The sequence below is a fragment of the Pan paniscus genome, chromosome 11 (genome assembly GCF_029289425.2).
Source record: "Pan paniscus chromosome 11, NHGRI_mPanPan1-v2.0_pri, whole genome shotgun sequence".
Classification (NCBI taxonomy): Eukaryota; Metazoa; Chordata; class Mammalia; order Primates; family Hominidae; genus Pan; species Pan paniscus.
The window spans coordinates 45,277,926-45,304,210 of record NC_073260.2 but is presented as its reverse complement, the minus strand read 5'-3'; the positions used below and the strand labels follow the sequence as shown (position 1 = coordinate 45,304,210).

General features: G+C 46.8%; 1 protein-coding gene across 1 annotated transcript; it reads left to right on the top strand.

The window, feature by feature from the left end:
- The first annotated feature begins 14,319 nt into the window (after positions 1–14,319).
- Positions 14,320–24,265, top strand: LOC130541785 (tripartite motif-containing protein 54-like). The gene is made up of 4 exons (XM_057303113.1): positions 14,320–15,517; positions 18,539–18,697; positions 21,301–21,572; positions 24,013–24,265. The coding sequence occupies exons 1-4, from the start codon at positions 15,383–15,385 to the stop codon at positions 24,263–24,265; spliced, it is 819 nt and encodes a 272-aa protein (XP_057159096.1). The 5' UTR covers positions 14,320–15,382.
- The last annotated feature ends 2,020 nt before the right edge of the window (positions 24,266–26,285 follow it).

Below are 26,285 nucleotides of genomic sequence, written 5' to 3'. Positions count from 1 at the left end.
TGACAGCCTCTGAAATATTCACCCAAAACTGGAAACTGAATCACATCTAACTGTAAGTTTAACAGAGGACAGAGAATCACTTTGAAGACAACATGGAGATGCAACCAGAATAACCATTCTCTAAGAAGCTTTACAGGACAAATGACCTGCGTTCTTCAATAAATAAATTACAAGGGAGAGACTAGGAAGGAATCAATAATTGAAAAGGAGCTATCCGCCAAATACAATGTGTAGACCTGGTTAGGATCCTGATATGAATAAACTATTGTAAAACAGCAATGCCAACAGCTAGATATTTTATTATATTAAAGAATGATAATCATTTGCTCTTGTTTGTTTGTTTTTGAGATGAAGTCTCACTCTGTGCTGGAGTGCAGTGGCGCGATCTTGGTCCTTACTGGCGCACAGCTTGGCTCACTGCAACCTCTGCTTCCCAAGTTCAAGCAATTCTCCTGCCTCAGCCTCCTGAGTAGCTGGGATTACAGGCACACACCACCATGCCCAGATAATTTTTGTATTTTTAGTTGAGATGGGGTTTCACCATGTTGGCCAGGCTGGTATCAAACTCTTGACCTCAAGTGATCTGCCACCCTCGGCAGCCCAAAATGCTGGGATTACAAGCATGAGCCATCGCACCCAGCCGATCATTTGCTTTTAAAAGTTATAAATTTTAAAGATACAGAGTTATTTGCAAATACAGTGATGCAGTGTGGGCAATTTGTTTCAAAATTGGTAGGGGGAAGTGTCCTCATGAGATAAGGACATAGGCAGAGAAGTGAACTGAATTATAGATGAAACAAGGTTGGCCATCGATTTATCATTGTTAAAGCTGGGTGATGAATACATTGGGATTCGTTATTCTATTTTCTCTATGTTTGAATACATTTGAAATTTTCCATAATACAAAGCTAGAAAACAGCAATATGTATAACATCATTTTGAAAAAACTTACATAAACTATATATGACCTCCCCTTCCAGCCAAGATGGAGTAACAGGAACTGGACTTAGCCTCCCTCCTGAAACAAGCAAACACACACAATGACAAAAGCAATAGTATATAAGACACTGGACCTCAGGCAATGAAAGACAGTGATCCCTGAGAGATGAGAAAAAACACTGTGAACTGCACAATCACCACAGCTTTACCACCCTGAGAGAGCTTCCAGACTGTGGCAAAGAGAGAACAGAGGCAGAGCCTGGAAGATTCCTGCACTTGAGAAGATGGAGCTGAGGGCCTGGGAGACCAAGGCAGCTTAAGTTGATGGAGCAGAGTCTAGAGAGGAGAGAGACACACTGGCAGAAACTCCCAAGGATCTGCAGAGAGACACCTTGGAGTATTCAGATGAGCACTTCATTCATGAGAAAATTATCATGTTAACAAATCTGAGAAAACAAAAATGTGATCATCTTAAGATGCAGAAAAAGCATTTGATGAAATCCAACAAGATTCTTGATAAAAATTCTTAGCAAGTTGGTAATACGAACTTTCTCAATCTGGTAAAGGACAGCTACAGAAAACCTACAGGCACCATTGTACCTAGTAATGATGAAAGGCTGGACGCTGATCCCATAGGATCAGGAGCAGTTCCAAAATGCATGCTCTTGCCACTCCTATTCAGCATTGCACTGGAGGTTCTCACTAGTGCAGTTGTTACAGTGGGTAGCCAGTCAGACATGAGCAGGGCAGGAGAGGCACTCCCACCGGGAATGCCAGGCGACCATCAGGTGATGGCCAGGCAGTTATTAAACTGTCTTTCTGAAATAATTATTGGTTGCAGCCAGTGCCAGGGAAAGACAGTTTCCCAATAGATAGAAACACCTAAAACTGGTGATCAGCAGCTTCCCAATAAGATCTCAAGAGTTGGATGAGTGGGCTCAAGCATGTGCACTAAGAGGCAAAATGGTGGAGTTTAACTGGTATATGACCTTCCTCTAGGAATGCTAGACTGGTAGAGGAAAAACACCTGAAGTGAGCATGTATAGACTCTAGTAAACACACTGCACATGCGGCCTCTCCCAAGCGCTAGCAGGCCAATGCACATGCAGACAGCCCACCCCAAGGGAAGAATCAGGGGAGAAGCAATGCACAACCCCGCAAGTATGCCAATGTATAAAACCCTAAGTCAAAGGTCAAACTGTGCACTTGAATCTCTCAAGTCGCCCGCCTGGCCCTCTTCCAAGTGTACTTCTTTTCATTCCTGCTCTAAAGCTTTTTAATAAACTTTCTCTCCTGCTCTAAAACTTGCCTCCGTCTCTCATTCTGCTTTATGCCCCTCACACAAGTTCTTCTGAGGAGGCAAGAAATGAGGTTGCTGCGGACCTGTACAGATTTGCCACTGCTAACACAATCAGGCAAGAAAAGAAATAAAAGACACGGAGAATGGAAAGTAAAACCATTTTTATTCTCAAACATGATTGTCTATGTGGAAAACCTGATGGGTTCTAGAAAAACAAAGCTACTAAGTCAAATGAGTGAGCTTAGCAAAGCAGAGGGATACAAGGTCAACATACAAAAATCAACTGTGTTTCTATAAACTGGCAATGAACAATCCAAGATTGAAATTGACAAAACAATGTCCTTTACCATAGCATCAAAAAGATAAAATACTAGGGATAAATCTGCCAGAAAATGTGAAAGACCTGTTTTATTCATTTCCTAGGGCAGTCATAACAAATTACCACCAACTGGGTGGCTTAAAACAACAGTTTATTCTCTCACAGTGCTGGAGTCCAGAAGTCTGTCTGACATCAAGGTGTTGGTAGGGCTGCAGTACTTGCAAAAGCTCTAAGGAACAGTCTGTTCTTTGCCTCTTCCTGCTTCTGTTGGCTTCAGATGTTCCTTGGTATTTTTTGGCTTGTAGCCCCATCATTCCAATCTCTGCCTCCATCTTCACGTCATCTTCTCCTCCCTCTGTCTTTCTCCTCTGTATCTCTCTTACAAAAACATGTCTTTGGATTTAGAGCCCATCTGGAGAATTCTGGGTGAGCTCTGCATCTTGAGACATTTAACTGTATCTGCAGAGTTCTTTTTCCAAATAAGGTCATATTCTCAGACCCTGGGTATTAAGACATGGGCATATCTTTGGGGCAGGGGCTATGATTCAACTCACTACATCCATACACTGAAAACTACAAAATACTGCTGAAAGAAATTAAACTGACCTAAATAAATGGAGACATACACCTTGTCCATGAGTCAGAGGATTCAAGATTGTTAGAATGTCAACTTCCCCCCATAATTGACCTATGTATTCATTGCAATGCTAATCAAAATTCAAGCTGGCTTTTCTTGTAGAAATTGACAAGCTAATTCTAAAGTTCATGTGGAAAGGCAAAGGATTTAGAATGACCAAGACAACTTTGAAAAAGAACAAAATTGGAGGGCTAACACTACCTGATTTCAAGAACTATTATAAAACTACAGTAATCAATACTGAGTGGTTTTGGTATATAGATAGATTAATGGAACAGAATAAGGATTCTAGAAAAAGACCCATGCATATATGGACACATGATTTTTGACAAAGGTACAAAGGCAAAGGAGTAGAGAAAGGATAGTGATTTTTTGTTTTGTTTTGTTTGCAGATATGAGGGTCTCACTGTGTTGACTGGGCTGGGCTTAAACTCCTGCCCTCAACCATCCTCCCACGTTGGCCTCCCAAAGTGCTGGTATTACAATCGTGAGCCACCTCACCTGTCTGAGAAAAGATAGTCTTTCAACAAATGGTGCTGGGACAATTAGACATTTATAGATATATAAAAGAACTTGGATGTATATCGTTCACCATATTAAAAAATCAACTCAAAAAGGATCATAAACCTAAATGTAAAATCTAAAATTATAAAATTTTTAGAAGAAGACATGAGAGAAACATGTGTGGCCTTGGGTTAGCTCAAGATTTGTGAGATACAACACCAAAAGTACAATCCATAAGAACAGGTTGGTAAATTGAACTACATCAAAATTTAAAGTTTGTTCCTCAAAAGACACTGAGAGAGAATGAAAACAAAAACAAAAACAAAAAAACTTAACTGCTCTATGAGAAGAACGAGAAGACAATCCACAGACTAGGAAAGAATCTTTGCAAAGCATATATCTGTTAAAGGACTTGCATCCAGACTATATGAAAGCTCTCAAAATTCAACAGTAAGAAAAAAAGAGCAGCCCAAACTTTTAAGAGTCCAAAAGATTTGAATAGACCAACAAAGATATACAGTTGATAAATAAACACATGAAAATATGCACTATTAGTCATTAGAGAAATGCAAATTAAAACGTCATTAGCTTTAGAGAAATACACACTTTAGAATGGTTAAAATTTAAAAGACCAACCATACCAAGTGTTGATGAGGATATAATGAAACGGAAACTCTCATCCACTTCCAGTGGGAATATAAAATGGCCCAATCCATTTAGAAAATGGTTTGGCCATACCTTATATGATCCAGCCATTCTGTCAGAGGCATTTGAACCAGAGCCAACTCCATCTTGAATAGGAACTGGGTAAAATGAGGCTGAGACCTACTGGGCTGCATTCCCAGGAGGTTAAGGCATTCTAAGTCACAGGATGGGATAGGAGGTAGGCACAAAATACAGGTCATAAAGACCTTGCTGATAAAACAGGCTGCAGTAAAGAAGCTGGCTAAAACACCAAATCAAGATGGCAACAAGAGTGATCTCTGGTCGCCCTCACTGCTACACTCCCACCAACGCCATGACAGTTTACAAATGCCATGGCAACGTCAGAAAGTTACTCTATATGGTCTAAAAAGGGGTGGCATGAATAGTCCACCCCTTGTTTAGCATATCATCAAGAAATAATCGTAAAAATGGGCAACCAGCAGCCCTCAGGGCTGCTCTGCCTATAGAGTAGCCATTCTTTTATTCCATTACTTTCTTAATAAACTTGCTTTCACTTTACTCTATGCACTGACCTCGAATTCTTTCTTGCGAGAGATCCAAGAACCCTTTCTTGGGGTCTGGATCAGGATCCCTTTCCAATAACAATTCCACTCCTAGGCATTTACCCAAGAGAAAAAAAATACATATATCCCTACAAAGACTTGTACATGAGTGTTCACAGCAGCTTTATGTGGAATAGCCAAAAACTGGAAATAACACAAACGTCCATCAACAGGTGAACAGATAAACTCATTGTGGTTATAAAAATAGGTGAAATACTATCTAGCAATTTAAAAAGAATAAGTTATTGATACATACAACAGGAATGAATTTCAACCTAATTATGCTGAGTGAAAGACTCTAGACAAAAAAAGAATTATATACTGTGTGATTTCATTTATATGAAACTCTAGAAAATGCAAAGTAATCTGTAGTGACAGATAGCTGATCTGTGGTTGCCTGGAGGTGGGGAAGGGAGAGGAAGGAGGCATAATCATAACTAAAAAGCAGGTTAGTTGCTTGCCACACACAGTGTCCAATTAACAAAGTGAGATCTGGTACAAAACAAGTGAATTTATTCCAAAGCTAGCTTATGGAAAGAGGCACAAGGCGCCGTGACTTTAAATGTGCTGCTTCACTTTTGGAGCAGAAAACTTTTATAAGGTAGGCGGTGGGCCGGGCGCAGTGGCTCATGCCTGTAATCCCAACACTTTGGGAGGCCGAGGCGGGCGGATCACAAGGTCAGGAATTCAAGACCAGCCTGACCAACATGGTAAAACCCCGTCTCTACTAAAAATACAAAAATTAGCTAGGCATGGTGGTATGTTCTTGTAATCCCAGCTACTTGGGAGGCTGAGGCAGGAGAATTGCTTGAACCGGGACCCAGGAGGCGGAGGTTGCAGTGAGCTGAGATCACGCCTCTGCACTCCAGCCTGGGCGACAGAGTGAGACTCTGTCTCAAAAAAAAAAAAAAAGAAACGTAGGGGATGAAGTGTGCATGGGCAGGGGGTCCCAATGCTAGTTTAGTGCCTTATCTATCCAACAGTTGAGTTGGCGCCTTCTTAGGCAAAAATAAGTTGTAAACGTGGCCACACCAGCATGCTTTTGACATGCCCTCTGCATGGGTACAATTTCCGAGGCAGTCCCCTGGAGGTGAGAGTTCCATGGGGTATGTTTCAGTCTGCAAATCAACTGTCAACTGTCTTGGAGCACATAGTTAGATGAATTTGCCTTGTAGGTAGTGTCTGGTGAGGGGAGGTGAAGATTATATTTGCATTTCTGAAGGCCAAAGTAGGAAGCGGGAAACAGAGAGGGAAAGAAAAAGAAATAAATAAGAGAATTTTTTTTAAAATTTAAACTATCTCTTGGCTGGGCAAGGTGGCTTATGCCTGTAATCCCAGCACTTTGGAAGACCAAGGCAGGCAGATCACTTGAGACCAGGAGTTCAAGACTACCCTGGCCAACATGGTGAAACCCCGTCTCAACTAAAAATACAAAAATTAGCCAGGCGAAGTGGCACACGGTTGTAGTCCCAGCTACTTGGGAAGCTGAGGCAGGAGAATCGCTTGAGCCCAGAAGGCGGAGGTTGCAGTGAGGTGAGATCGCGCCACTGCACTCCAGCCTGGGCAACACAGAGTGAGACTCTGTCTCAAATAAATAAATAACCGCCTGACCATCACCTGATGGTTGCCTGACATTCCCTCCCACCCCTGGAGGCCCTCTCCTGCCCTGCTCATGTCTGCCTGACTACCTACTGTAACATAATGATGGTGGTTTTCTCTGGGGAGGGCTCTGGGAAGGGTTGTTATATACAAGGGGAACTTGAGCTTTAACTATCATTTGAATTTTTATGGCACAAATGTGCCGACATATTAACTGTATTATTTTTTAAAGTTAGAAAAAATTTTCTGGCTCACAACTGAGCTCTGATGTTTGTTGATTCTGAATCTTCAGCAAACCTCTATGAGTTGTAATATTTTTACAGTAGGAGCTTTGTTTTTACAATCTAAAATATCTTTAAATGAACTGAAATTTATTTTTATTTAAAATGTTTTTCCTAAGAATTTCTAAAGGACTGTGTTTGGAAAAAATCTGCTTTTTAACAGATGTCTTACATTCCCTCCTCAGTCCTGTCTCTAAATATTACTTGGTAAAAGTAACACACTATTTTTCTAGACTCTGACTAATGCTTCTTTGGGTTTTTTTTTTTTTTTTTTTGGACACCGCCCATTCAGAACACAACCTCTATTACCAGATGTTTGTCTTCCTGCTTTCTATATTTAAAAGTCACAGATGAGATTTAGCTGGTATAGCCACATAGTTATTTTTTTGTCAACAGTTTAAAGTTTTGACAATCGGCATTGGCAAACTAATTTGAAGACCAAAACAAAAAAAAATCTTGATTTAATTAAAGAGCTTAAGAAAGATTTCAGCCTGTCTGACTTCCGCAGAGCAGGCCAGGAGGTCAGAATGGCGCTCAGAAGTCCTCCTCCACAGGAATTCTAACCCGGAGCGCCTGCTGGCTACTGCCCAGAAACTGAGTCATGAAGAAACCCCACGTGTAAAATAATCCTCAGGCAAATGGGAAACGGTACCTTAGAATGGACTGTATCAGAGCCATGGACTCAAGATTTGAATGAAATACAGAGCCAGCTAAGTTCCTTCCCGCTGGAGCCATTCATTCAGCACTTCACTATGGGGCATCTTAGAGTCCTTCCTGGGCTTAGGGACACAAATGGACCGCGGGCTGCGTCGGCTCCTCAGCAGTTCAACTAAGGGGGGAGGCAAGCTCTGGGAACAGACTACAGCCCCAGGCCAGATGGCTTCTTACCGGGAACATACCAGTCATGTGAGGCCAAGAGCCCTCTGGGAAGGCAGAGAAGGCTCCACAGAGGAGGGGACATGCCTTGTGGATTTGTATGCAGAAAATAGAGGGACAAGAATTCTGGACAACGAAACAATAGATACTAGCACTCCTGGCCTTTCATTCTGAAAAGCCAAATCATCCTTTGTCCACGGACTGTAGGGAGAGGTTGGCGTAGAAATAAAGTCAGTGAGTCATTCTGTTGGCAAATTTCAAACAGCCCCAACCCCCACTTTTTTAAACAGTCCACAAACAGGTGAGCAAGAAGTAGCGCATTTCTTCTCTTTCTTTAAACCAATTCAGTGTAGACTTCAAGCCCCATCTCTCCCCAGGCAGGTGAAATACCTGATCTCAGTCATGCCAGGCCTCCAAGAATGTGCCACGGTCCCAAGACCATCCGTGGCCCTACAGGTTGGGCCAGGTCCTCTGCTCCCCATCCCAGGGTCTGGGCTGTTGAGATGTGGAGCCTCTGGGGAGGGACCACCAGCAAAGCTGGAACACGTGTGTATTCTCTCTTTAAAGGATAGAAATGTGCCTAGAGGCCAGCATTTCCAAACATGCAGAGGGCCCCTCTCCAGCTGGGCCGGGGGTGAGAGCAACCCGGGCATTAAGCCTGTTCCCATTCCACCATCTGCAGTGGATGGCTCTGTCCGAGGTTTTTAACCACAGACATCCTGGTGATCGGGTTCCAGGAGTTCAGAGACCTGTCTTCTAATTTGGCATCCTCTCTTGACCCCAAGAAAATCACTTTTATCTTTCTCTTTGTGTGAAGTCAGCTGGCCACACCCCCAGCCATTCAATTTGTCTACAGATTCTTGGGCAAATGTCTTTCAGCTCCAACTCCCTGTCTCCAACCCTGGGTCAGTCTCTGGGTCTCTTTCCACTTCCCTCCACACCCCTCAGGGCCTGTCTAAAGACGCATCCTCCACATTCTTTCCCCACTTCCAAGTCCCATGGTTTCCCTGGCTTTGTCTGATAGGTACCAAAATGGGTCCCAGCTGGAGTCCAGCTTGTCCCTCACAGTGGGGGCCAATGTCCCATCATCCCGCACAGCACAGTCCCCTCACCCCTGAGACCTCACTCCTGCTGTGTTTCCACCTTTCCCCCGGTGACATCTGTCCTCCTGGCCCACTTCAGAGGACCTTCTCCATGCAGTTCCCCAGATCCCAGGCCAGTGACCTTCTCTTAGTCTGAGAACTTAGCAAATTCTTCTCCTCAGACAGCACTCACTTCCTGCAGTGAGCATGCTGCCCCAGACACTGCGGGCTCCTGGGAGGCAAGGGTGGCTCAGGACAAAGATTTCCCCAGACCCGCAGAGCCCGCTGGTGTCCAAGGGGAGCAGAGGAGGAGGAGAATCTGCTACAGGGAGATTCTACAGGAGATTCTACAGTGTGGAGAAAATTGCAACGAGGCAAAACCACATCAGCATCATGAGCTACAGGCAGGAATGGAACAGGTTCCACAGAGTCAGGAAAGTGTCCACCTCCATTTAAGTCGGGCGGCCTCTGGACAGGGGCGCAGGGGCGTGAGGCAGACCTCCCCCTCTCTGCCCCCCCATTTGCCCCCCTGCCAGCCTGCGTGTCCCCTCCCTGGGTTGCGCTGCCACCGCCTTTGCCCTTGTCCCTGAATCCCCAGGCATCTGGCCTCTCTGGAACCAGTCACTGGTCATGTCTGAGGTTCCAAGTCCTCTGCTCCCTCTGACCTCAGAAGCAGTGTAGACTTAGTGCCCGCTCTCCTCCCTTGGCCCCTCTGGCTGTCTGACCCCTTTTCTGGGTCCTACTCCTCCTCCTGGCCCAACTGTCAGTGCTGCCCACACCCCTCACTGCCTCCTGGGGAGGGGTCACCCCACTGTGCCCATCCCTCCCAGCCGCTGTGGCCTGGGAGCTGGCATTCACCACCCAGAGCCAAGCACAGGGCTCTGGAGCTTGTCCTGCCCCAGGGCCACCAGGATGAGGGCTGGCTGTCCTGCTGCCTCCTGTACCCTCTCTGTTTCATTTCCATCTGTAAAAGGCAGTGCCAAGAATGGTGGTTGTCAGAAGCTATGGGGAGCGGGAATGGGGAGTTGTTGTTCAATGGGGACAGAGTTTCAGTTTGGACTGAACCAATAAAAACGTTCTGGAGATGAATGGTGGTGCTGGTTGCACAATCATGTGAATGCATTTAATGCCACTGATCTGGACACTTAAAAATGGTGAGGATGGTACATTTTATGTTATGCATATTTTACCAAAATTTTTTGTTTGTTTTTTTCAAGACGGAGTCTTGCTCCAACCTGTCGCCCAGGCTGGAATGCAGTGGCGCCATCGTGGCTCACTGCAACCTCCTCCTCCCAGATTTAAGCAATTCTCCTGCCTCAGCCTCTGCAGTAGCTGGGATTACAGGTGCCCACGACCACCCCTGGCTAATTTTTGTATTTTTAGTAGAGATGGGGTTTCACTCCATTGGCCAGGCTGGTCTCAAACTCCTGACCTCATGATCCTCCCTCCTCGGCCTCCAAAAGTGCTGGGATTATAGGCGTGAGCCACTGCACCCAGTCTACCACAATATTTTTAAATGAGAAGAAAGGGCATTGCCCAATAGTGCCTACTTTGCACTGTTGCTTACTGATTAAATGGGATGATGTTTGCAGAATACTGAATGCAATGCCCGCATCCAATAACAGTTCAATAAATGACCTCTAAATTATCTCTAGATCTTCAGTCACAGTCTCCAGTTGCCTGCCAGACACTCCCACATACCCTTCATACCTCGTCTTGGGGCAAATGAAATGCCTGCTGGGGCTGACACTGCCAAGAGCAGAGCCCAGACTGAATCCCACTCCCATTACCCCTCAGCCTGTTCTCCACACACAGAGGCCTGACGGAGGAAACAGGGGTGGGACGAGACAGGCCTGGCCAGTGCAGCTCCCAGAGTGGTCCCCACTTGGAAAGTGGGGTGCAGAAAATAAGAGTCAGGATTTAGAAAATCTATGCCAATCTGACAGTGTCTGATGAATAGAATAATTAAAGTTGGGTTTGTATTCTGGATGTCTTTTAAAAATATTTTTCCAGTAGTTTATCTTTACTTTATGAAAGTGTTGATCTGTGTTATATTAGAAATTTTTAAAAAGAGACCAGGCACCATGGCTCATGCCTATAATCTCAGCACTTTGAGAAGCCAAGGTGGATGGATCACTTGAGGCCAGGAGTTCAAGACCAGCCTGGCCAACATGGTGAAACCCCGTCTCTACTAAAAATACAAAAACCAGCTGGGCGTGGTAGCAGGTGCCTGTAATCCCAGCTACTAGGGAGGCTGAGGCAGGAGAATCACTTGAACCCAGGAGGTGGAGGTTGTAGTGAGCCAAGCTCGCACCATTGCATTCCAGCCTGAGTGACAAGAGCAAAACTCTGTCTCAAAAAAAAAAAGAAGAAGAAGAAGAAGAAAGAAAGAAAAAGAAATTTTTAAAAAGAACTAGGCCTTTACCATAGATAGTTTGAAAAGCCCCAAGCTAGGCTGTGCCAAGATAACAGATCAATTCCTAAATCTCAGTGGCTTAACCAACGATAGCCTGCTTCTTGTTTGAATTCCCACGGGGTGGGCTAGGTGGCTCTCCCCAGGTCCAGAACCCAAGGCCTGGGGTTGCTGTGCAGGGGACAGTGGACAGAGGAGGCTGGAGCTTAACTGCCCGCCTGCTGCTCTGTGTCCTAGGACCAGAAGGACCATACAGCCTGGCGGAGGCTGAGAAACACAGCACAGCCAGTGGATGGTGGGTGACAAGAGGGTCTGCCACCTTGTAGATCTGAACCTGGGCTCTGCTCCTGGGATCCGGGTTTCTGTAAAGGAGCTGGTCTTCACTGTCATTAGGTGCCTGAGTCTTAAAAGCAAAAGGCCATCTTTGGCCCTTGTCTGCCTGTTTTTGCAGGTCCTGCCTGCAGGCAGCCCCCAGCCCAGCCCCACAGCTTCCCATTTCCTACAAACTATCAAACACACACTGAATTTCTTCAGTGCCCAATAAACTGTGAACACTCTTGTTAAACCAGACTACTCACTATCTTCACATTTTCCAGCTCCTTGCCTTGGCTCCAAACAGTTGGTTTCCTGGAATCCACCTCTCCTCAGTCCTCTCCTTCATACTTGCATGTCCAAGCACCACCCATCCTTCAAGCCTCAGCTCAAATGCCAAGTCTTCCAGGAAGGCTTGTGCACAAGCCAAGAATGAGCATTAGAACACCCAACTGATAGTGGCTTAAGTAACAAAGACTTTTATCTTACCAGAAGTCTCCAGCAAGGTGGTTCCAGGTTCTTTCAGCAGCTCGCTGATGTCAAGGTCAATGGTCTGGATCAGCATCTCTGCTGACCTTCAGGGCTTTACTTCTTGATCACAAGACAGCTGCAGTAGTGCCGTGATCATGTCGTTACACAACTGCAGTCAAGGCAGAAAGAAGGAGAGGCAGCAGGAAAAAAAAAAAAGGGCAGTTTTCCTTTTCTATTATAGAAGGAAGCATTTCCTAGCAAACCTTCTAGCAAAATTCCCCTGACATCTCATTGGCGAATACTAGTCCATGTAGCCAAACCTGCCCTAAATGTTGGGGTATCTGGGATAGTATCTGGCCTGGGGGATGACCTTTACATAATGGTCTCGTCCATCATGGACCTGTCTCAGGAGTTAAGAGCAGCCAGGGTGCTCCTAGCAAGACAGAAGGCAGCTGGGCGCAGTGGCTCATGCCTGTAATCACAGCACTTTGGGAGGCCAAGGTGGGTGGATCACTTATGGTCAGGAGTTCCAGCCTGGCCAACATGGTGAAATCCCATCTCTACTAAAAATACAAAAATTAGCCAGGTGTGGTGGCAGGCACCTGTAATCCCAGATACTCAGGAGGCTGAGGCACAAGAATTATTTGAACCCAGAGGCAGAGGTTGCAGTGAGCCGAGACTGCACCACTGCACTCCAGTCTGGGCAATAGAGGAAGACTCAGTATCAAAAAAAAAAAAGAAGGCAATGGCTCTAGTAGAGTCAGCAACAGACAGAGGCTGCCACACCTTCCCCATCCTTTCTGTTTCCACTTGCAAGTAGTCTTGTATTCTCTAAATGTTTACAGCTTCTTATCTCCCATGGCTCATAATATTTCCTACCTTTTCGTTATCAGTTAGGATTGCAAACCTGGCTTGCAGTGGCTTTGTTGTTCTCACATAACTATAGATTGGAGAGAAGTGAGCATTGACATGGGTCCAGCAGTTCACTGATGTCAGCGTCCATATCTGTGCTTCTCTTGGTGGTTTCTCTCATGGTTACAAAACGTCTGCTACAACTCCAGCTTTTGAGTCTTCACACAATGTGGAAAGATATGGGGAGGTGTGGTGACATTTGCATGTTTCTTTTTTCAGGAGTGCAAAAAAGTTTCTTCGAAGCCTCTGAGCAGACTTCAACATGTTTCATTGGACAAAAGCATATCACATGACCACCCCTTGACGTCAGTCTGATGAGGGGAGTAGTCAGCGTTTCTGGCCTTGATGGAAGATGGTTAGGGATGTCATGACTGGTGGGCCAGCTGGGATGCCTGCAACTCTCCTTCTGTATCTGTCATCTCCTTTGGACTGAGAGCTCTGTAAGAGCAGGGATATTGCTTATTTCTTTTTTTATTATTATTTTATTTTGTGTAGAGACAGGGTCTTGCTATGTTGCCCAGGCTAGTCTCAATCTCCTGGGCTCAAGCAATCCTCCCGCCTCAGCCTCCCAAAGTGCTGGGAGTGCAGGCATGAGCTACTGCGCCCAGCCTGTTTCTTATTTATGACTTGGACCTGATTATACAGGAGTGTTGTGGTAAGTAACTGGGACAGTGCATGCTGAGAACTCATATGTGCTGAGCCATCCAAGAGTGGCTGTCACCATCATGAACAAGGAGCAGTCACAGCACCTTCAGCCCCCCAGGGCCCATCTTGTGTCTTGAACATATTTGATGCTGGGTGCCTGCATGCTGAATAGGGGCTGAGAGTGTGGGGTGTGGGTTTTCACTCCTTCCTCCCTGCTCCCCATGGTCTCATGAGCATGTCTAGCAGTGTAACACACCCATGCTTTTTTGTGTGTTTGATACAGAGTCTTGCTGTTTCACCCAGGCTGGAGTGCAGTGGCGTGATCTCGGCCCACGGCAACCTCCGCCTCCCAGGTTCAAGCGATTCTCCTGCCTCAGCCTCTTGAGTAGCTGGGATTACAGGCACCCGCCACCAGGCCCAGCTAATTTTTGTATTTTTAGTAGAAACGGGGTTTCACCAGGCTGGCCAGGCTGGTCCCGAACTCCTGACCTCAGGTGATCCACCCTCCTAGGCCTCCCAAAGTGCTAGGATTACAGGCATGAGCCGCCACGCCCAGCCACACCCATACATTTTACCATGAACCTTCACATCTATAGGACAACCTCATCTGTGAGGCAACATAGCTTGCCAGGAAAAGAGAAAGAGTCATATGGAACGTGACACATTGCAGCCTTGGAAAGGTTATCCTACCTCTCTGTGCCTCAGTTTCTCTGACTTAATGAAAGCTAATTTCTTGAGCCTCTTAGGGCTGTGGAGATGAAATAAGAGATAACACATGACAATGCCGGCCCAACATGGGTGCTCAACTAGTGCCCCTTGTTTGGACTGGCTGATCCTCCAGGAACCCCCAGGCAGGCAGACGAGACAGGCACTGAGGGCTGGGAAAGGCCAAGTCAGAGTCCACAGACTGGCGATGCCCAGGATCAGAGAGGAAGGGCTGAGAGATGGCCTCGTTCAACACACGTGAATGAAGGAACAGGAGAGGCCAGGGGCTACCTGCCTCAGATGGTCCAGCTGTGGTGGGGTGGTGGCCCTATCCCCCAACTCCTCCCTGCTAACCTGAGGCCAGGATGCTGTGCCTAGGAGTAGCTGGATTTTAGTAGGTTCATCTTCTCAATTACACAGGACCACAGACTCTTTCAGTAAAGAGCCAGAAAGTAAACACTTAAGACTTTGCAGGTCATGCGTGGACTCTGTTGCATATCTTTGTTTTTGTTGTTTTGTTTTTCGCTTTTTGTTTTATATAATGCCTAAAAAATGGCCAGGCACGGTGGCTCATGCCTGTAATCCCAGCACTTTGGGAGGCCGAGGTGGGCAGATCACCTGAGGTCAGGAGTTCAAGACCAGCCTGACCAACATGGCGAAGCCTCGTCTCTCCTAAAAATACAAAATTAGCCGGGCATGGTGGCACATGCCTGTAATCCCAGATACTCGGGAGGCTGAGGCAGAAGAATTGCTTGAACCCAGGAGGCAGAGGTTGCCATGAGCCGAGATCACGCCATTGCACTCCCGCCTGGACAACAAGAGTGAAACTCCGTCTCAAAAAAAAAAAGAGTCTAAAAAATCTAAGAACCATCTTGGCACACGAGCTGCAAAGAAAGGAGCTGCAGCTGGATTTGGCTGCCTGGCTCCCCGACATGTCCTGGCACCCCCAAAGCACTCAAGGAGCTTCCTTGCTTCATCCCCTGGAGGAAAGCCAGGCCTGGCCATGGCGCTATTGTGACGTGGCTCCCAGAGCAGTTTCAGGCCTGTTCTAGCATCTGGCCAGGGCGGCAGCCTGAGAGCCATGGAGCCGCTGGGTGCAGCACTGTCCTGCCCGTGTGCATGGAGCTGCTTACGTTGCCTGCACTGCTGCTGTCCTGTTCCCACAACTTCTGCAAACACTGCCTGGAGCTGATCTTGGTTTACCAGAATTGCACCCAGGTCCAGGGATGGTTCTGTTGTCCAGTGTGTAGGAAAGTAAGAGGAAAATCAGGGCCCTTTGACTCCACGAGGGAGCAGACTTCTTTCTGGTCTGCACTCTTCGAACTCTAGCCCATGAGAAAACTGGGGACTTTGGGCCCCAAAATGAAGACCAGCAAGGCAGACCCACATCTCTGAAGGGTTGTGAGAGGGCATCGGCAGGGGAGGAGGGGAGGACAGGCTTTTCCTTTAGGCTTAGAAGATCCATCGGGACCCACAGGGAGGAGCTACAGGAGGATGTACATTGTGGCCTAAGGTTGGAGAGAACTAACTTTCTTACAGAACAGCTTGTTCAGTATGCGCTGGGGTAGGTAGGGCCATTTATTAGCACTTGCTAGGTGCCTTGTCACTGTGGTGGAAGACCAGAGAAGCAGAGCTGATGAGGGTTCAGACTTCACCCTTTAAGGAGAGATAGACCACACATATAATGGGAGACCCCACAGTGCAGGTCTGCAATGCACCGCAGGGGACAGGAAGGCCACAGGGGAGGCACTGCTGCGTAGAATCTACAGTAGGACTGATGCTGATGGAGAGGGCAATCTAGGAAGAGACAGTGGCAGATAGCAAGGCCCGAGAAAGAGAGCCTAAGAAAGGAGGTGCTTAAGGGCCTGGCCCAGAGATCACAGAGGCTTGAGCATAAGGTGCTGTGGGAGACACCTGGGGCTTTAGGGTACCCACCCGAAGGGTAAGTAGGACATATTCCAGGAGGCCCTACACATCAAGCAAAGGGCTTTGCATTTTATCCTGTAAGCAGAGGGGAGCTAGTGACATATTTTAACCTGGAAAGGGTCATCATAACGTTGACTTCTGAAAGCACAATGTCACATGCTCTCATGGAAATTCTTTGTGTAACATTTCGCCAGCTGGACTGTAGGAATCATGACTGGTGTTGCCCCAGGCCCTTTGGATATTTGTGGAAGGAAGGAAGAAAATCTAGAAGGAATAGGTTGCAGGCAGAGGAATCCTGAGGGGCTGGAGGGCAGGGAGAGAGGCAGGCGGTCATCACCTGGCTTTTGGGGGAGGGGTGCCATGAGGTGACTGAAGAGACAGGGGCAGCAGCTCAGAAGCACCACACATTTGGATGGATCATTTTGTCAACCTGGAATTTTCACTTATTTGTATGTTTATTTTTAAATCATATCAAAGAAATAGTGTAGAAAAGAGTTTATAATGAAAAGCAATGCTGCCATCCCACCCCTAGTCCCACTCTCCAGAGGCAATCTCTCCTAACTTTTTCTACCTCATTCTTCCTGCAGTCACCACCATAGCTCTGAGTATGTGTTTATCTCACCATTCTTCACCCACTGGTTTTAGACGCTACTGGCATTTGCTGCCTCTCCGACGACTGAGCTTCTCGTGCACAGCTCCTTCCTCATCTTCCCTCCCTGAGCAGGTCCATGGCAACCTTAATTTCTCTATTGTGATTTTAAGTTAATGCACCAAGCAACTAGAGATAATGGCACCCTCTGAAGCTCCACTTTGTAAGGGAGGTGGTCCTTGTCCCCTGCCCTGCTCTCTGGCTTTCCTGCTCCCAGGTGACAGACACACAGGCTCCTCAGACTCCAGGAGCCCATAAGGAACCTGCAAAGGGCACAGGAAGTACACTGGAGGTCTTCGCAGAAATTTTGTTGAGCCTGGATTTGGGGGTTGGGCAGGTCGTGCAGGTGCGGTCCCAAGAGGGTTGAGCAGGAGTAGCTGTGCGTCCTCACCCTGACAGAACACAGAGGATTGAGCAGAGGGACAGTGCTGGCTGGGATACTGGCTGCACCTGCGGCCTAGAAGGGCGGGAAAGAGCTTTGGACTGATTGAGTAGAGGCAGAGATTTGAGAAGGGAGGGAGGGAGAGGACTGGTGTGCCCAGCTCTGAAGGCAGACCCTCTGGGACATTTTCAGTGCTCTTCAGTTTTCTTTGAAAAGAAAAAAGGCCCAGATCCCAGGCGCCGGCCCATTCATCTTCCCTGGAGTATTCATTCTGCTGAATCCTGGAAAAGATTTATACACCAGCAGCATTCTGTAGTGAGTGTTATGCTGGAATTCAAACCCAGGTCCACCTCTTTTCAAGACAAGTTCTTTTCTCATTTCCGAGGCACCAGGGAAAAGAAATCACTTCCCTGCACTGGTTCTGTTGGGGCCAAAAGATCAGGAGATGATTGCCATTGAAAAGGTAGTTTGTTACTCAGAGTTCCCAAGAGGAGGGAGCCCCCCACCACGCAGGGCCACATGGGGAAGCCCCAGGGTTGATCAGGAGGCAAAAGGAATGGCAGGGAACTGTGGTCCAGGGCCTTTGCTGTGGTTTCCACAGGAAGAAATGGGGAGGGGAGGGTAAGCAGGCTAAAGACTGGCTAGTGTGAATCATTTCAGTGGGCTCTGAGGCATAGGAGCTGTGCCTTGCTCTCTAGTAATTAGGGCAGATGAACAGTGGCCTTCGTGTGAGAAGGTTGGATGGTTAGGGGTGTGGGATCTGGGTTGGTTGGTTTGCATCTGAAAAGCACAGTCCCAGGTGAGATCCTTTACTCTGTCTAGGAGTTGGCTAACCCTGGGAGGGCAGGCCCCAGGTGCCAAAACATCAAAATACAGAAAATAAAAGACACAGTGAGACCTGGTCCTTCGTTCTCTGCACTCCACTGGCATATCCAACTGTGCAGTCATTGACTGTGAGCATTTGTCTTACCACTGGACTGATTTTCTGTGGAAGACAGAGTAGGTCCTAACCAAAACTCAACGGACTGAAGGAACGCAGATTCCAGTTTCACCTGATGGAGTTTGTAGTGACTTTCACAACAGATACTGGTAACAGGCCCACAGCAGGGCCAGCCTGGAAGTGTCATCGTGCAGGGTTCTCACAGTCACTTCCCTCTCCAGGTCTTGTCAGCCTTCCCCAGGGTGGAATGTGAGTTCTTTCCTCCTCCCAGATGGTGTTTTAGTGACCAGGAAGGGACATATTTCAACTTCCCCCAAAGATGAGGTGGCCTTTGGCCTCAGGAATTTGCCACAAACTCATGTGATCTCTGTGTTTTAGGACATTTATTTGAAGGGCAGGGGAACAAATGGATTGCAGGGAAACATCCTGGCTGAAAATATCCTGGAAAAGCTTAAGGAAGTACTTGAGACACTTCACACCGGGGAGCAAAACCAGCTCGCTCAGATGTGTGAAAAGCGTGGAAAAATCATGAATCTGGTATTAAATTATACTTTTTAAAATTTTCTTTTTGCCTAGCTGCCCAATCTGTCAAATTACTCGGTAACCCTACATAGTTGAAACCAGATGTTTACTCAGGAGTATAGTAGAGGATTACTTTCCAAATCCACAGCCCAATGCTAACTTTATTCTTGATTTGTAACGTGGAGCCCAGGGACGAAAGTGTGTGTGTGTGCGGGGGGTGAGGGGGTGCATGTGTAGGGGGGGTGCATGTGTGTGTGCGCGCACACACACACATGCAGTATTCAGCCCTGCAGCCCACAGTGGGGTTGAAGGGGTCACATGTAGAAGGGCTCAAACAGGTACAGTGATTTATGAGATTTATGAGACTCCAGCCACCCTCAGTCATCTCGGAGAGAGGGTGCAGTAGGATGAGACTGGTGAACCGGCTATTCCTTCTGTTGCCTCCTGAATGGTTGGTGAGGAGTGACTCCTTTGGAGAGCTGAGTGTAATTCTGGCGTTTGGATGCTCAGCACACGTTTTCCGCACAGTGTGCCATATGAACCCTTGGTTGTTTCTGTGCAATGCTCTGTACATTGTACATTTCTACACACATATCTACAGTGTGCCTTGTACAAAACTAGATGTGTTCTACAAGACACTCCACATTCCCTTGCTAAGGGATCTTCAAAGGGAATTTTGAGGTAATTTTCCCCTTTGGCACTGACTTTAGGATGGATCCTTCTGTCAGATGGGATACCCCTTTAAAAGGCTTTAATTCTTTGCTGTTCACAAAGCACGTTTACAACCTTTAGCCTACTTGACTCCCCGAGCAACCCCGGAGGGGCAGGAGAAGGCAGAGTTTCCATGTTTCATAGATTAGGTAGCATCAGCCACCAGCCTTAGGGGCCTCATCTAGGTTGCTTCGTCTTTGCTCATTATCAGGTGTAAACTAAGTTGACAATTTTTTTTTTGAGATGGAGTCTCTCTCTGTCGCCCAGGCTGGAGTGCAGTGGCGCCATCTCGGCTCACTGCAAGCTCCGCCTCCCGGGTTCACGCCATTCTCCTGCCTCAGCCTCCCGAGTAGCTGGGACTACAGGCGCCCGCCACAACGTCCGGCTAATTTTTTTGTATTTTTAGTAGAGATGGGGTTTCACCGTGTTAGCCAGGATGGTCTCGATCTCCTGACCTGGTGACCCGCCCACCTCGGCCTCCCAAAATGCTGGGATTACAGGCATGAGCTACCGTGCCCGGCCCCCTAAGTTGACAATTTACTTGGAAGAAGTCAAAAGTATTCATGAGACTTCATAATTCTGCCCTAACTTGAAACTCTGAAGCCAACTCCAAAAGCAGAGATGTGGCTCTGAAAGAGGCTCTGGAAGAGGGTCTCCTAGCTCTGAATCAAGTCTGCCGCGGTGAGGCAGGGTCTCCCTGAGATCCTCTACCCTCAACCAGCTACCTGGGCCACCGCCTGAGCCACTCCTCTCTTCCTTGCAGCTTGCACTTCTGCTGAGATCAATGACGCTGCTTGGGACAGGCTAGGTCAAGCCCCTGAGGTGCAATTATATATTCCTCTTTAGACTATGCCTTTAAGAATTGGTTTAGTTTTTCACAAGTTTGCTATGGTTCTGCCTCATCTTCAGCAGTCACCTCTATGGTGTTCATTCAGAGCCTGCCCCTGAACTGAGTAAGGAAGGGGTGGAAGCAGAAGAAGCAGGCAGAGGGGATGGCTCCTCTTTGATCCCCTCCATCTAGAAATGTGCTCAGCTTTCAGTCCCGTAGTGGGGTTCACTTTGTTTGTGAAGGTCCTTGTAATATTATCAATAGCTACCAGGGGTTTAATGTCATCCACGTGTCAGGCACTACTCCAGGCATCTTACGTGCATCGCCCTATTTAATTCTCATGGCAGTCCTATGAGGCAGGTGGTGTGGTAATGTGGGAAAAGCTCTGACCTTAGACTCAGAAGGACCTTGTCTTCTAATCCCAGTGCTGTCCCTTCCTGGCAAGTTATTTGCAGCCTTCTGAGCTTCCTCACCCATAAAACCGTACTATGTAGGCTGGGTGCAGTAGCTCACACTTGTAATTCCAGCACTTTGGGAGGCTGAGGCGGGCAAATCACTTGAGGCCAGCAGTTGGAAACCAGCCTGGCCAATATGGCGAAACTCTGCCTCTACTAAAAATACAAAAAATTAGCCGGGTGTGGTGGCACGTGCCTGTAGTCCCAGCTGCTTAGGAGGCTGAGGCAGGAGAATCACTTGAACCTGGGAGGCGGAGGTTGCAGTGAGCTGAAATTGCACCACTGCACTCCAGCCTGGGTGACCAAGCAAGACCCCGTCTAAAACAACAACAACAACAACAACAACAAAAACAAAACAAAACAAAAACCATACTATCTAAAGCAAAGGGTGGTCGTGTGAGGATTCCGTGAAATAACAACATGCACTTACTAAATCACCACCAGACCATCCTAGTACTATCATCACCTCTGTTCTACACACACCAGGGTGTCCTGTGCAACTGACTTTTAATACTTGCTTCACACATTCACAATGTCATCAGCCTGGGTAGGGCAGGTCTCTAGTGCATAGGGTTGGAAAAGGAAGGAAAGAAAGTTTCACTGACTTTTCTTCTCTCAATCAGTTGTGCCTAAGTGATGAAAAGCCAATATGCAGGATATTCAAGCTCTCTGGGGACCACAGTTCTCACCAGGTAGCCAAGATTGCTGATGTGTACACAGAGAGGAAAGCTAGCTTTGCTGAGGACATTCAGCAGGTGCTGCAGAGATCTGAGAGCACAGCCCAGGAAACGGAGGTATGGCTTGAATCGTTCCTCTCCTGTCCCCACATTAACAGGAAGACAATGTTTGGTTCTGGTTTCAACAGTTTTCTCTTCAGAGCACTAGGCCAACAAAGGTAGTGTATAAATGCAAAGGAGAAATCATAGATTGCATTCTCCAAAGACGGGTTCCCCTTGAGTCTGTCCTGAAACATGCCAAGTTTTGAAATGTGCACCTTAAGAACTGGGTCAGTCCTGATTGCTTTCAGGACTTCAAAAAATGAACAGTTAATAGCCAATTAATTTACCTTCCCTGAGTTCAGAAGATGGAGCTAAGAGTCTAGGGAGACCAAAGCAGTTAGAGTACATAGGACAGAGTTCAGAGAGGAGATGGTTACACAAACAGAGATCCTGGAGACCTGTCAAGGGTCTTCCTTGAGTACTCAGTAGTGAACTGATCAGCATATGTCTGTGAAGACACTACCCAAGGTCAGACAAGGAAACATAAAAATATTGAGGGAAGAGCACCTGATGCTTGCACAGGACAAGGAACAATGCCTATTTCCACAAGACCGGAAAAACTCATACATCATGGAACACTGGGAAGAGCACTCAGAAGGTCTTGCCTCCAAGTAGTCAGAATAATTAGCCCTAGATGGACCACTGCTGTGGACCCACCTAAAAAACAATAAAAGCAAGACCTGAAAGGATCAAACTCTTTCCAAGTACCTCCACTGCATCCCATAACAAAATTGAAGATTTATAGGAATACAAAAATATCCAGCTCCCAACCAAGTAAAATTCACAATGTCTGGCATCCAATCAAAGATTACCAGGCAGGCAAAGAAGCAGGAAAACATAGTCTATAATGAGGACAATAATCACACAATCAAAATCAAATCAGAACTGAGACAAATGTTAGAATTAGTAGATGAAGACACTGAAACTTATTATAATTATATTCCATATTTCAGAAAGTTACAGACAGAAAATATAAAAATATTCAAATTAGATCTACATCTATGTACTCAAACAAAAATTTAAAATTTTCAAATTTTTAAATTATTTTTATTTATTTATTTATTTTTTTGAGACATAGTCTCACTGTCTCCCAGGCTGGAGTGCAGTGGCACAATCTCGGGTCACCGGAAGCTCCACCTCCCGGGTTCACGCCATTCTCCTGCCTCAGCCTCCCAAGTAGCTGGGACTACAGGCGCCCGCCACCACGCCCAGCTAATTTTTTGTATTTTTAGTAGAGACGGGGTTTCACCGTGTTAGCCAGGATGGTCTCGATCTCCTGACCTCATGATCCGCCCACCTCGGCCTCCCAAAGTGCTGGGATTACAGGTGTAAGTCACTGTGCCTGGCCAGGATCCCTTTCTTAGAAGGCAGGAAACTGAGATCCAAGGCTGCCCAGCTAGCAAGAACCAAGATTCTGCTGGGTCTGTGTGGCTTCTTCATTGGTGTGCTTTCCCCTACTTTTTGCTGCCCCATCTGGAAAGACCTGATCATGGGGTGATGCTGGTACTGGGTTTTATTTCTTTTATTTATTTTTGAGAGAGGGTCCTGCTGTGTCACCCAGTCTGGAGTGCAGTGGCACAATCACAGCTCACTGCAGCCTTGACCTCCTGGGCTCAAGGGATCCTCCCATCTCAGCCTCCTGAATAGCTGGGACTGCAGGCATGTACCACCATGCTCAGCTAATTTTTGCATATTTTGCAGAGATGGGGTTGTGCCATGTTGCCCAGGCTGGCCTCAAACTCCTGAGCTCAAGCAATCCACCTGCCTTGGGTCTCAAAGTGTTGGGATTACAGGTGTGAGCTGCCGTGCCCAGCTTGGTGCTGGGCTTTAGGGGTGAACTGAAGACCACCAGTTCCAGAGTATGAGATCTTGACTTTTTCTAGAAATATTAGAATGGTTGCATCTGATATTTCATTTATTTCCCTCTAAATTATTCGGTGATTTCTTCCATGTGGCTATTCTTTCAACAATGATCTGCATTTGGCTGTAGCAGAAGTCCATGAGCAGTGGCTTTAAAAAATTAGGGGTTCTATTTTTTTACTTTAATGAAATGTCCCAAGGTAGGAAGTCAAGGCTGGCTGGCTTGTGAGCCGTGATGCTCCAGCCCTTTTCTCTCAGCCATTTGGTAGGTGCTCTTGTCAGCACGTAGTCACAGGATGGCTGTCCCATATAGGCATCCTGTCCATGATCCTGGCAAAGGGAAAGGGAAGGGTCAAGACTGGTCCCAGGGGCACATACCCACTTTTAAGCAGCTTCCTAAAAGCCCACCTGACTGGATTCTACTTCTGCTTCCATTGCACACCTGGTTACTCCCAATGTCAAGGGAAGCAGGAAATGAATGTAGTATTTTTAGCTGCCCACATTGGTTCCCCCAAAGAATCAGAGTTCTTTGGGTAGAAAAGTGGTCAAAAACAGGTAGTGGGCTGGCAACCAGCAGTGTCTGCCAGGCCTGGGGCCTCCCTGCCTCAGGGTGGAAGCCTGGGCAGAGCAGAACCTGTGGGCTGGAGGGCCTCCCTGCAGGGCTTGCCTAAGTGTGTGTTAGTGCTCCCTTGGCAGGACACAGAGAGGCTCATCAGACCTGTCCACCAGCACCACCAGCACAAGGACCATGATCAAAACCATCGGAAACTGCCTGATCAGCGGCATCCACAGCCGCAGCCACATGGTTACCTCAAAGCAGGAGCTGGAGCATGCCTCCGAGTTGGAGAGGCTGCAGTGGGTGGCCTGGGACCTCGCAGTCCCCCGCCAGCTCTGCCACCAGATGCTGAGGCTCCTGCAGCAGCACCAGAATGCGATACAGTTTCTGTGAGAAAGGACAAAAAGTTCAGGACGGAGATGAAGAGGCTCATGCACGATGGCATGGTCCCCCACGTCCCTGAAAAGGACAACGTGTCTATCAGGCACTAATTTCAAGAGCTCATTAAAGGAATAGATATTGCTGACTTGGTCCTGCCTGAGTTAGCCCAGGCGCTGGCCACCGTGGCCAGGCTGCCCGAGGCCTGCAGGATGGGCAGGGCCACGCAGAGCGAACTGTTGGAACAAACGCTCCAGGAGATTTTATGCAAGTCAGAGTTGGGCTTGCTGCCAAAACCGAACAAAGAGGCAAAGCTTCCTGGGGACCCATGTTATTCCTCCTCCACTTCCTCCACTGGTGTGTTCTCCACATAAGGAAGTGGGCTTAAGTCTAGGGAATCAACAGCGTAAAGTCATATTTTGGCCTCAAAATGTCAAAAACTTTGATCATTTTGCCTGTAATTTGAAAGTTGCTAGACTTCACTTCTTAAAAAGAAAAAAAAAAAAACTTTCCACATTGTGATCTCTCTCTTGATTTGGGTTATTCTGCTGCTAATTAATCATCCAAAGTTTGTGTTTTTTTTCCCATTTTTAATGGAAACCTGCTTTAAAAGCTTGTTGCTGAAAGCTAACATAGGAGGGCTTTAACTAGTGGGAGATGCTGAGCTTGGCTGGGCTGGAGGTGGTGCAGGAGGTGAGTTCTTGGCACAACTGAACAGAACAGCATCATGCTCTGATGACTTACTGTGCAATTTCAGCTCAATTGAGCTTCAAATACTAGACATTACAACGGCAATGACTCCACAGAAATGAAGCCTTTGGTTAGCTCTTGTCCATGGATTTTGTTCTTTTTCCTTCACAACAGTCCTAACTACAGTTTATTAAATGCTTACCATAGACTACTATGCACCCTTTATATTAATGAGTTAATTTAATTCTCAAAATAACTAAAAGAGCTGAGAATTATTATCTCCACCTTATAGGTGGACACTCAGGGTCAAAAAATGTAAATAACTGGTTTAGGATCACATATTTACTTAAACAGTGAGCCGTAAAACAAATTCAAGTCCATCTGGGTGAGGCCTGACTTCTTGTAGGATATTCCTAAGTCTCTGAAAGCAGTACTGATTTGGAAACATCACCTTAAAGAACACTGCTGGCCTGCCGCGGTGGCTCACGCCTGTAATCTCAGCACTTTCGGAGGCCAATGCGGGAGGATCACTTGAGGCCAGGAGCTTGAGACCAGTCTGGGCAACACAGGAAGACCCTGTCTCTACAAAAAAAAATTTCTTTTTTTAAATGGTCAAGCATGGTATCCCCCACCTGTAGTTCCAGCTACTTGGGATGCTAAGGTGAGAGGACAGCTTTAGCCTAGGAGTTCGAAGCTGCAGTGAGCTATGATCGTGCCACTGCACTCCAGCCTGAGTGACAGTGACATCCTATCTCAAAAAAAAACCACTATTACAATTCTCCAGAAGTTCACTCACTCTTCTTTCCAGTCCACTAGTTTTTATTAAACATTTATCTTAAAATTCAGTGTTTATGAATTACTTTGTGAATGTCTATCATGCACAAGCACTGCGTTTAATGCTTTACATACGTTATGAGAACTCCATTCCACCTGAGGAGGTAAGCATTAGAGTGCCTAGTGCCGAACGAACAGACAGATGAACTGAGGTGAAAGGAGATCAGCAGTTTGTCGAAAATCGCAAATAGCATGGTAGAAATGTGGATTCTAGATGTTACTCTCAAGCCAGTCCTCCTCCTAACCACTTTATTAGTAACATCTCTGGTTGCATGTGACAGAAATTCCATCCAGCTCCAGGTGAGAAAAGAGGGAAATTTACAGCTTCTGATGCTCAACGGGGAAGGGATGGAGTGTCCTTGAGGATGCCTGGATGTGGGGACTCAGCTGCTATCATGACCTCTTTCTCTGTTTTTTGTCTCATTTTCTTTTTTTTTTTTCTTTTTGAGACAGAGTCTCGCTCTGTCACCCAGGCTGGAGTGCAGTGGCACCAACTCAGCTCACTGCAACC

What these genes read in the sequence shown, in the direction of transcription:
- LOC130541785 (XM_057303113.1), top strand. Translation starts at nt 15,383, where the DNA reads ATGGAGCTGCTTACGTTGCCTGCACTGCTGCTGTCCTGTTCCCACAAC. An exon ending in GTTGTCCAGTGTGTAGGAAA is followed by an intron (nt 15,518 to 18,538) that starts GTAAGAGGAAAA and finishes TCTGTGTTTTAG; the next exon opens with GACATTTATTTGAAGGGCAG. An exon ending in GTGGAAAAATCATGAATCTG is followed by an intron (nt 18,698 to 21,300) that starts GTATTAAATTAT and finishes TCTCTCAATCAG; the next exon opens with TTGTGCCTAAGTGATGAAAA.